This window comes from Python bivittatus, unplaced genomic scaffold, assembly GCF_059951505.1.
Source record: "Python bivittatus isolate LINGU-HERP-01145 unplaced genomic scaffold, Pbiv_v1 ctg000480_np1212, whole genome shotgun sequence".
NCBI classification, from domain to species: Eukaryota; Metazoa; Chordata; class Lepidosauria; order Squamata; family Pythonidae; genus Python; species Python bivittatus.
The window spans coordinates 31,771,842-31,784,310 of record NW_028277075.1 but is presented as its reverse complement, the minus strand read 5'-3'; the positions used below and the strand labels follow the sequence as shown (position 1 = coordinate 31,784,310).

The following is a 12,469-nucleotide window of genomic DNA, read 5'->3' as shown; positions in this document are numbered from 1 at the left end:
TTCTTTTCTAAATTAAACTAAAGCTGTCAGTTGGCCAGGACTTTAGTAGGAAAATAAGAAGATTCTCAGTTTGGGAGGGATCCAGAATCGTAATTCAAAATAACCATAACAAACTGGAAGTCCTCAAATCCCACTGAAGATATACTAGACATCAGTGAGCACTTTTTTTGCCTTTGATGAAGTGTATATTATGGAATAAATTGCCACTGAATTTGAAATAAACCTCTTCCCTATTACATTTTAGGTAGAGGGGTCAACGTATTTATTTTTCCAGACCTTTTAATACCACTGGTTTACCTTTTGTTTATAATATCTATCCTCCTCCTCCTTTTAATTTATGGCTCACTTTTAATGGATGCCATTTATTTATTTATTATACTTTATAAGCGATCCAGAACTGTTAAATTAGGGGTTTGCATGTAAATATAATACACATTAGTGGAATCCTGTTCTACTGTGGCTTGAGCCTGATACTTTTTTATTCCTTTGACATTCCAGTTTTTAATTTAGATAAGATACTGAGATTGTACTGGTGGGTTGGTTGGGTAACATCTCTAGTAGGAGTTACAGAAGATATTATTCTGCTTATTTGAGACTTGATACTGTAAACCAGAAGTTCCTAATGTGTTCTGATAGATGGCCTTATCTGGAATTTAGAGCACTGTTGTGGGACTCTTGATCTCCGTTGTAGAGGACTGTGGAGATAATCTTGATCAAGGAATGCAGGAATTAAAGGAAAATAAAAGACCACTCAGTCCTGGAAAAGGGGAAGACAGGAAAACAAAACAAAACAAAATAACTCTAACTTGATTCTATTTGGTATAAGGGGAAGAGAGAAACTCTGGAAGTGTTTCAATATTCTGTTACTATGCCCTACAACAATAAAATGGGATTCCTGTAATCCTTGCAATGTCTGTTTCCTGACGTGGCCTATCTGAATAGACAGACACCCATTCACAAAATAATCCCATGGTAGCTATGGCCACAAAATAGCAATATCCTAGAACATTAATGAATTAAAACTAAAGAAAACCTTGTGTAAGAACCTAAGCACATGTACAACATAGGTATTTGTTTTGCCAACCATGTTACTGATATTCTGCCTGCTTTTGGTATTTCTTTGGTGGTGTCAGCTAACAGAAGACGTTTCTGGTTACCTTGAATATGTGAAATGTGCATATTTTGTATTGGCGCCAGTGACTCATTTCAGCAATGATTATTGTGGCAATCTATCCATCAAGAATTCATTCATTATGAATTCTGTTTGGAATGGTTAGGAGGAAAAATTAAGTCATGTGGGAATGTGACTGTATAGTAGACGAAGGAATTCCCATCCATTGTAATATTGCCTCTTAAATGTCAGTGTGGCATTCTAGCAATAAAGTAGTAAATATGTTTATTCCTATGTTAAGATATAGCTTCTAAATAGTTCTTGCCAATAGTTTAGCAAGAAATGCTTTTATTTTGTTACTGATTTTTCAGTTAGCCTCAAAGGTTGAACTTGTCTCTCTTTTTTAAACAGGTCAGTAATGACAGATCTGTTCTACCTCAGTCAGACTGATGGAGCAGGTGCTTGGCGAGAAAAAGAAGCCAAAGATTTGACAGAGTTAGTGCAGAGGAGAATAACTTATCTTCAGGTAACAATTCTGTGGAAAGACCATTTATATAGGCATCTTAATATAGTAATATAATGTATGCAGCTTTCAAAACCATAAGCATTTAGAAAGGTGTGCCCCATTCATTGAATAAAATAATATATTGTGTTGGTGGAATGGATTTCCCTGTTCCTACCTCCTCCTGTGTCCAATGTGCTCAAAATTTTGGGGGACCCTTCAGAGCAGTGTCAGGGTATAAATGGGAATGGAACTAGGGAAGAGAAAGGAGAAGTCCTATTGTGTGACCAGAAGTTTATTTGTGTACTTTTGGGTGAGATCTGATATTGGTTAACAGATATTCATGTTTTGCATTTCCAGTCCTTTAGCTAATAAAAATCAGTATATTAATCTGATTCATCAATAGCCTTCATTCCTCATTTGAGTACTTTTTTACCGAATTAACTTTATAGAGAAGAATTTTTCTCTTTTAATGGTTGTTACTTGATCTAAAGACTGTCATTTTACAGGGTTCTGAAGTCTCTCTGGAAATTTATGTACAAAGTTATATGTGATTCATTCACAAATAAGTCTAAAAGTTCATAGCTCTTATTTATTCTTCATTGGCAAAGAGTACATTATTTCATATATAGGTTTGTTTAGTGCTTTGGATTCAGTTTCAGGAAGCTTTTTGGAGCATTTGGGGATCTGCAGCATCTTAAAGCGGCCAAGCTTTTTCATGAATTGCATGGCCACAGCAGAAGACTGTTTGATTCCAGGAAAAAAAAAATGCAGCTGTTTTAAAGATTTGCAAAGAGGAGCTAGCTTCATGCTTCTGCATGCTCTGAAGTACTTTTTTGTAATTGTATCCAAAGTGCTGCATAGCTCTATTATCAGATATCCCATGTTTGATTGTATCATGTGAAATATTTATTTCTTGGGAGGGTTCTGGAATTCCTAGTACTAGGGAAAGCATTGGTTTCATGTAATTATTTCTGACACAGTTTAGTATTCATCTGAATGTTTATAAAAGTGCTGGTATGCATGTTAGATTTTCATAGTGACTTTCCCAGGTAAAATAAAGTATTTCACATTTTTTCAGTAAATCTCAAAAACCAATTGAGGAAGCACTCCTTATATGTTTTAGATGAATTGGGATATTCTGGTAATTAACTATTTAACTCCAAGCATCTTTATATCTGCAGGATTAATTTTTGTGTTGCAATAATTCATAAATACATCATAAGAATTCTTGTAGATAAACACAGATAAAGACTATCCTAAGTACCTTCATATTTAAGGAAAATGTCCTAAAGCAAATTAAGAATAGATGTCAAGATTTCCTGTGAAATAATATTTTAAAAAGAGATTGGAATAAATACAGATGTTATCAAGATGACATTATTGATATCTGTATTTATTCCAAGGGCAAAATGGTATTGCCATCTTTGTCTTGTGTAAATTAAACATAACTGTGAGTCTTCTAGACAACCTCTGCGCAAGGATAAAACAAGCTCTAAAGCACTTTTTTTTTTGTTACCCTATCACATAACAGAATAAGAAATACAGAGGGAAAATAAATAGCATTAAAAAAAACAGTGAAAAACCTATTTAACAGATTAGATAATAGCATTTTCCAGGCAAATATATGGTATCTCTATAGATGTTTTGCATTAATTAATACAAGGTAGTGGGTAATTAAGGGTATATCTTGGTATGCCCACGTTACACATCTACTTTGTGAGCTGTATTGATTATCTGTGTACTTGGGGGCTCCCCTTAAAGAGTATTTGGAAAGTGTATAATATTTCATATTCATTGTCAAAACTTTAGCATAAACTCTGCTGTCTTATCTGCATGTGAATAGTATTTTCTGTTTGATTTTTGCTCATATTTATTTAAAAAAAAATCTTCTGCATCTACTTTTTCTACATGTTCCCTTTATTGTTCGTAGAACCCCAAGGACTGCAGCAAAGCAAAGAAACTAGTATGCAATATCAACAAAGGATGTGGTTATGGTTGTCAACTTCACCATGTGGTCTACTGCTTCATGATAGCATATGGCACTGAAAGGACACTGATTTTGCAATCTCAGAATTGGCGCTATGCAACTGGAGGCTGGGAGACTGTTTTTAGGCCAGTGAGTGAGACGTGTACTGACAGGTCAGGAAGTACTACTGGGCGTTGGTCAGGTAAGTGTCATTGACTTACACAGTTATTTATCTTCATTGTATATTAGATAGGTTAAGAGAGAATTTTTTAATCAACCATTTCAGTAACAAAGAACATTGAAGAAACACGTTATACCTCTATATTGTAGCTATAAGGTACCAGATATTTTAATTTTGAAATGAAGAATTAGAAATGGAGAAAAATAACATGAATATTATTATGAAGTATAGGCATTTCTCTGAATTTTTCGTTTTTATTGGTTGACTAGATAAGTTTACCAGAAGTTCAGGTGAGTAACACAGCCCATTTTGCTGCTTTTCTATTTTACATAACCTTCCCAATTTTCTGGGAAAACCCCATTTAAACTATGTATTTGATGGTGATTTGTATGTACTCCCTAAAATTTACGTATTTGTATTTTTTGTAGATGGGGAAACATCTTTTCATAATTAAAAGTAATCCCCAAACAAGACTGAATGAAGACATTTTAGCAAAGGCTATTTAGAGTATTTATATTATAACTGCTCTAGGCAGTTGATTTTTCCAAAGGACTAACCTGTTTGCCATGATTAGAAGATAGACCTGTTAGTCACCCAATTAGTTCTCACTCTCATCACTGATACAATATTATTACCAAATATTCCCCAGAGCATGCATATAAGACAGGGGATATAAAAACATAATTATATTTTGATATGTCCAGATGACATACCAATTTCCCAGATAAAGATGCAATTGCTTTTAGGAGTAGCAGATGGATGTTGTTATGCAATCTGAAGCCCCTTTTTGCCTTTGAATCTGAAGTGTTATATAACTCTTCCCATTCTATTATTGACGGGATTTCATCACACATACAATAAATGTCATTGTAAAAGGATGAAGTATTCTTTTTTTATTTTTGTCCCAAGTTAAAGAGGTATGCCTGCTTGAACTCTGTTTTTGGTGTACCTTTTTCAAATTTTGTTTGTGCATGTAAATCTGTTATGCTGTTCGTTTTTTTCCTTCAGTGTGGAATGAGCAATGTACAAGTACTGTTCTGTTGGCTTTCAGGAGCCATTGCAAGAGAATAAAAAGAGTTTAATAACATTGTAAATGTACTATCTAACCCACAAAGTTTAAATGCCCTGCAAAATTTATAGATTGTGTCCTGATGGTCTATATATGGCTTTTGGTTAGGAATGATTGTATATGATTAACCTTCTTATGAAGGTATCTCTTAAAAGTAAAGGTCTGTGTAGGCTGCTGCTCTGATTTTGGTATTTTGGATAAACTGAGGAGGCTTTTGTTATTTGTGCATGCCATCTGAGGATAAGATGTATTATGTCTCTGAATATTATGACTGGTAACCATCTGTATTATCAGTAGCATTTAGGATAATCTTCAACATTGTTTTTAGTCTTATTGAACAGAGGTATTCAATATGTTTGCTGGTATTCAAAAGGCATTCAAATGGAGAGTCTTTCTAAAGCATCTTTATCAAAACAAATTTAGTAAGAACATTACTATAGAGTAAACTATAGAGAACTGTTTTATATATGAAGAGCTTAAAAGGAATAACAATAACAACAACAATAATATATTAAATTTATATGCCATCTGACTCCCAGCAACAACTCTGGGTGGTTTATAATTGTTAAAAACATTTAAAAATAAAGAACAGTACAAAAAACCCACAAAAACAGCACAAGGCAAAAGAACAATGATGGCAAAGAAAACAAACCCGAGGGGAACATAGAGCAAGAAAGGGGCATCAGTCGCCTTCGCCAAAGGCCTGGGCAAAGAGTCAGTTCTTTCGGGTCCTTAGGAATACTAGTAGGGAGGAGCTGTTTGAATAATAGTAGAAATCAGTTCAGTAAGGATTAGAGTCAGTTTTCTGCTTAGGAGAGGTCTGTGATCATTTTCAACAGTTTCTCCCCCCCAGTCCATTACTGCAGTCTAGGCCCCTACATGCTGCTCTGGAGGCTTAGTGGATTTTCTGGAACATAGAAAAAGGGGGAGTTCATGGAAATTACTGCCCTATTTCCTTTCTTCAATGATAAGCCCGTGCTATATGCCAGGCCGTGCATTCAAGAGGATCCAGCCCAGAATTCCAAAGTCTGCTGAATATAATAAGCAATTACTATAAACAACAAGATCTCATTTTCTGTGTTCCATTGTAAAAAAAAAAGAAGTAAAGATATCAACATATTTTTAGATCTAACTATGTATGAACAATTTTCCCTTCTTCTTGGGATTCTCATTAGAAAAGTAGTACAGGGTAATCATCTGTATTACTAGATAGCTGACTAAAAAACAATTGCATTGATGACAATTGAAACATAATTTTTTAATAGAGATCCAAATTTGCCTATATTTTAGTTAGTTGAATTGTTACTTTTTGGTGTAAATAAGGGGAGAGAACTAGCAGTCCCAGAAAACTTTTTTCCCTGATTCAAAGGAAAACAGATTATTTGTCATTTATAACCATCTATTTTGAACCAGTTTGTAGTTTTTAAATAATCAGTTTGAACTCAAGGCATTTAAGACATTTTTGAACTGGGTTTAGCTCTGCTTCTCTGAAACAGTACTTTCTGAACCGGTTTTCAGGTTTGGTTTCAGGTTCGATTCGATTCCTTGAATTAGACTGCAGGATCCACCAAATGAAAAGCATCAACACATGTAAAGGTAGCTGGTACACATGGTTATCTTTATATCTATATTATATATATATATATAAATTGCATTTAATTTTACTAAGCTATCAGGGGTCTGATTGATCTTTGATGAAATCAAGGGGAAATAAACTCTGAAACGCTTAATTGGGAGTGATAGTTTTTCAGTATTATTCCAAAAATACAGCATTGAAAGCAACATATTGCTTATATTTTAAATCTTATGATATCTTGTTGAGGTATATATGAAGAGCAAGGAATAGATTTTTTTCTAGTTTTATATTCTCCAGCATTCCATTGGCTGTCAGGAATAAATTTTGTTCTAGCAGTTGATTCTGCTTCCTGTTTACTAAGAACTAAAGTTCTTAGTTCTTAGTAAACTAAGTTTACTAAGTTCTTGTTTACAAGAACTAAATCTCACGTGCTACAAACATGCAGATCTAATTCTTACATATAATATAATATAATATAATATAATATAATATAATATAATATAATATAAAAATGTGATAAATAAATAAACAAATAAGTAATGTTCTCCTGGAAGACAAAGAAAAAAGTTATGGGAATACACAGGACCTCCTTCATTATTTGCTAAGGATTCAGTATTTAACTTAGTACTTTTCAGTTCTTGTTTAAGCCTTTTCTTCTGTTATGAGCATCATATGTTACCTATATACAGTAGTGTCTGTTCTGTCTTGTTTTCTCTCAAAGTTTTCTTAGTAATTTCTTTATTGGACTATATTATAGGAATGTACTATCAGTAGAATTTTTTTATGTTAAACTGGAGTAGTTAAATTGTAGTAGTAGTATTCAACCAGTAGCTTTCTTTCCCTTCAGGAAAGACCTTCAGGAAACTGTTGTTTTGCTCTTACTTCCAAAATAGATGTGATATAATTAAGCAACATACAGGTGAAACTCGAAAAATTAGAATATTGTGCAAATGTTCATTTATGTCAGTAAGGCAACTCAAAAGGTGAAACCAATATATGAGATAGATGCATTACATGCAAAGCGAGATATGTCAAGCCTTACTTCAGTATAATTGTGATGATTATGGCGTACAGCTTATGAAAACCCCAAATTCACAATCTCAGAAAATTAGAATAGTGTGAAAAGGGTCAATATTCTAGGCTCAAAGTGTCCCACTCTAATCAGCTGATGAATCCATAACACCTGCGAAGGGTTCCTGAGCCTTTAAATCGTCTCTCAGGCTGGTTCAGTAGGAATCACAAGCATGGGAAAGACTGCTGACCTGACAGTTGTTCAGAAAACCATCATTGACACCCTCCATAAGGAGGGAAAGCCCCAAAAGGTAATTGCAAAAGAAGTTGGATGTTCCCAAAGTGCTGTATCAAAGCACATCAATAGAAGGTTATGTGGAAGGGAAAAGTGTGGAAGAAAAAGGTGCACAAGCAGGAGGGATGACCGCAGCCTGGAGAGGATTGTCAGGAAAAGGCCATTCAAAAGTGTTGGGGACTTTCACAAGGAATGGACTGAGGCTGGAGTTAGTGCATCAAGAGCCACCACACACAGACGGATCCTGGACATGGGCTTCAAATGTCGTATTCCTCTTGTCAAGCCGCTCCTGAACAACAAACTTTAACGTCAGAAGCGTCTTACCTGGGCTCCAGAAAAAAAGAACTGGTCTGTTGCCCAGTGGTCCAAAGTCCTCTTTTCTGATGAGAGCAACTTTTGCATCTCATTTGGGAACCAAGGACCCAGAGTCTGGAGGAAGAATGGAGAGGCACACAATGCACGATGCTTGAAGTCCAGTGTGAAGTTTCCACAGTCTGTGTTGATTTGGGGAGCCATGTCATCTGCTGGTGTTGGTCCACTGTGCTTCATTAAGTCCAGGGTCAACGCAGCTGTCTACCAGGAGATTTTGGAGCACTTCATGCTTCCTTCTGCAGACGAGCTTTATGGGGATGCTGACTTCATTTTCCAGCAGGACTTGGCACCTGCCCACACTGCCAAAAGTACCAAAACCTGGTTCAATGACCATGGGATTACTGTGCTTGATTGGCCAGCAAACTCGCCTGACCTGAACCCCATAGAGAATCTATGGGGCATTGCCAAGAGAAAGATGAGGGACATGAGACCGAACAATGCAGCGGAGCTGAAGGCCGCTATTGAAGCATCCTGGTCTTCCATAACACCTCAGCAGTGCCACAGGCTGATAGCATCCATGCCATGCCGCATTACGGCAGTCATTGCTGCAAAAGGGGCCCAAACCAAGTACTGAGTACATATGCATGCTTATACTTTGCAGAGGTCCGATATTGTTCTATTTCCAGTCCTTGGGTTATTGATGTCATGTAATATTCTAATTTTCTGAGATTGTGAATTTGGGGTTTTCATAAGCTGTATGCCATAATCATCACAATTATACCAAAGTAAGGCTTGACATATCTCGCTTTGCATGTAATGCGTCTATCTCATATATTGGTTTCACCTTTTGAGTTGCCGTACTGACATAAATGAACATTTGCACGATATTCTAATTTTTCGAGTTTCACCTGTAGTTCTTTAATGGCTTTTAAGAATGGAGGGTGGTGATGGTTTACTACAACTGGGATCTTTGGACTTTGGGTCAACTGAAAATGCCATTTACCATCTTCCCTCTCCTGGGTATATCGAATTTCCTGCAATGAGAAAATTTGCTGTTAGAGGGGGAGAAGTACAGGTAGTCCTCGAGTTACAACCATTCATTCAGCAACTGTTTAAAGCAGTGGTTTCTCAACCTTGGCAACTTGCAGATGTGTGGACTTCAACTGGCCGGGTAATTCTGGGAGTTGAAATCCACACATCTTCAAGTCACCAAGGTTGAGAAACACTGCTTTAAAGTTATGACGGCACTGAATGAATGATACTTACTCCCAGTCCCCAAAGTTATGGCCAGTGCAGTGCCCCTGTGGTCACATGATCAAAATTTGGGTGCTTGGCAGCCCGTGCACACTTACAACCGCAGGGGCGCTTCATCTCCCCCCACCTGCCTATCTCCCCCCATCTCTGCCCTTTTGGCTGCCCTGCACAGTGGCACTCCTTGGTGGCAGTGCTGGGGCTGAAGTAGAGGCCCGGGGCCTTCAGCAGCCTCAGCCAGCTGCCACCAGGTCTCTACTTTAGCCCCAGCACCGCCGCCAAGGAGTGCCACCTCAAGCCCCATGCCGCGGCCAGCCACCCCAGCACCACAGTGTAAAGCCCCAGCCACCCTGCCCTCCTCTCACCATACCTGCCTTCTGGCCTTGCCACATGTGCTCTATTGGCCCTACCAGCCTGCCAGCCTTGCCACCCTGTGCTTGCTGGCCCTGCTGTTCTCCAAATTGCACGGGCCCTTCTCACGATACTTCAGAAAGCCTTTGGAAACATTCTGAAGCCTTCCAAAGCATTGCAAGAATGGCCCACACCATTTGGAGAATGGCAGGGCCAGTGAGCATAGGCCGGCAAGGCCGGCAAGGTGAGCAGAGCGCAGGGTGACAGGCTGGCAGGGCCAGCAGGGTGGCAGGGGAGCAGACCACAGGGCAGCAAGGCAGCAGGGTCGGCAGGGCGAATGGAGTGCAGGGTGGCAAGGCCAGCAGAGATGGCAGAGTGCAAGATGGCCAAAAGGGCAGAGATGGGGGGAGCTGAAGAGGAAGCAGTCCCTTACCTTATCGATGCTCAGGGCTGGGAAGAACCAAGCCTTGCGTGGCTTGGATTGGGGTGGGTCCTTGCCGAACAACTGGTGGGATTTGGTTAACAATGGCAGTAGGGATTGCTGCGATTGCCATTATTAAGTGTTGTGGTCATGTGATGTCGCGCTTTATGACTGCAACAGTTAGCAATGGAAATTCTGGTCCCAGTTACTGTTGTTAACGGAAGACTATCCATAAAGAGTCTGAAACAAAGTGTTACGCTGTATCTCAAGCTCCTCATAGTACATAATTCCAGGTACCTGGAGCAAAACCTCTTTCATATTATTCTGATTTAATGGGACTGAGGAATTTTAATGAAGTGAAAAATGAAAAATATATAGATGCTTTTTTCCTCAATCCTCTTAAAATCTTTCTCTGTTTTGCTAGGTTGCTCCAAGATCTCAGATTGTCATTTTATAATGAGCAAGAGCAGTATCTTTATGGTTGAGGAAAACACTGAGCATGTGTCTTTGCACTGGTATTATCTAGCTAGTTCGGTCTGTTTGCATGAACCGGTTGTTATACTACTATGCAGAAACATTACTCTATATTTGTTTTGCAGTTGTGACTGAACTGTGACACAGAATTACTCACCTTTGTTTTACTTGCTTGAACTCATTTACTGCATCATGGGATTTGGGCTTTTTCATCCAGACATCTAGTGGTTGCATGCATACATTTTAATAGGGCCCTTCTTGGCTGCCCAGCTGTATGCCAGACTAAGAGACTGGAGATCTTACACTGAGCTATTTTTAAACCTGCACTTGGGCTGGAGGCTTGGATATACCCAGCATGAAAATGGGGCCAAAATAAAAGGGTTCTGACAAAATTGCTAGCCCTGTTCCTTTGTTAAAATTAAGCATTGTCCAGCTTCTGTTTCTTGAGGAAACAGAAATTTTGTACTTTCATTTGAAGAAAATGTTGAAGAGAAAACTACAAACAACACACAGGAATATTTTCATGTTCACTTTGCTGCAACAGAAGAGCCTCCTTGTACCTCCTCCCTGACTCTGGTGACAAAACTTTTGGCAGGAATATTGTATTTGCCTAGCATAGGAGAATACACAGTAGAGTTAGTGGCAAAGATAAGGGCAGAAATAAATAATAGTCATGACACCACTGCTAGTATTAGCTGTGCAATAGTAATAATAAATAATACCTTCAGTTAGCAACTGTTGACCTACACCAGTCACCTTAGCGTATATCCAATATCCCAAGTTACTTTCATCTCCAAAATCAAAAAATAAAAAGAAGGGAGTCTATTTCCTCTGTGAGCCCTTTTCCTTGATTTATTGTCAGAACCAGTTGGTGCCTAATTTATGTAACACCCCCTGTCCTATATTCCCTCTAAGGTGTGCACACAGAATTCAGGAAACCTGCACACATGATAAAAAGTTGAGCACATATAAAATTGAGTAGTAATAATAATAATAATAATAATAATAAAAAATCACCAATCACCATTAAACTCCAGGCTCACAACTCATGATCAGTCCTACACAAATTCACTGCCTTGGTTTAACTGAAGCAGCGAACTGAAGGACTGAACAAGAATACCACATGACCAGAGTTCCCACTTAGTCCACAGTGTGGCAAGTGACCCTCATTGCTGCAGTTAAACTGAGGTGGTGAACTTGTGCCTTTTGCCTAGAACAGCTAGCAGCAGACCTTTCCCAGCCTTGCAGTAGTAAACAGCCTGCTCTGGACCCCTGAATCTGCAGCACATGAAAAAGCATTTCCCTCTAAAACAAGGTTTAATTCATATCCCTCTCCCATCCCCCCACCCCCAAGAAAAGGTTAGTTTTCCTCATCCCTTAATTTTCCTCCTCCCTCCAAAAAAGGTTTAATATCTGTTGAGTTTCAGGCTGCACAAGATCTATGATCACTGTTAACTTTATGAAAAATTAAATTTTAAATTAATAATAATTAAAGTTCAGAATACATCCAGAAGAGAAGGAAAGAATGGGAAAAAATAAAAGAGAGGAGGCTATCTAAATGCTTTTTGTATAATGCTTTTCTTTCTTTTTTAATTTGTTTCTTTCATTATAATATCAAATTCCAAAAAAAATAAAATTAAATGCTTACAAAATATTGATTGCAGTTATCAGTGAATTTATATTGTAGTGAGTTTACACAATAAGCATGTATGAATAGAGCCAATTTAATGTAGTGGTTAAGGCATCAGGCTAGAAACCAGGAGACTGTAAGTTCTAGTCCCGCCTTAGGCACAAAGCCAGCTCAGTGACTTTGAGCCAGCCCCTTTCTCTCAGCCCTAGGAAGAAGACAAGCCACTTCTGAAAAATGCTGCCAAGAAAATGCAGGTGACAGTTGCCAGGAATCAAAAGGACTTCAAGGCACAATTTTTAAGTTTGGTTTCTATACT

At 38.0% G+C, this 12,469-nt stretch overlaps 1 protein-coding gene across 7 annotated transcripts in view; it reads left to right on the top strand.

The window, feature by feature from the left end:
* The window catches only part of FUT8 (fucosyltransferase 8), a 105,934-nt gene that overhangs the window by 54,816 nt on the left and 38,649 nt on the right, over positions 1-12,469 (top strand). For 6 of the 7 annotated variants that reach the window (XM_025165174.2, XM_025165172.2, XM_088145631.1 and 3 more), the window contains 3 exons: positions 1,523-1,637; positions 3,547-3,784; positions 6,351-6,428. In XM_025165174.2, coding sequence (XP_025020942.1) covers positions 1,523-1,637; positions 3,547-3,784; positions 6,351-6,428 — 431 coding nt within the window. The remainder of the gene's footprint in view (positions 1-1,522; positions 1,638-3,546; positions 3,785-6,350; positions 6,429-12,469) is intronic. The other variant, XM_088145632.1, reaches the window with a different exon arrangement.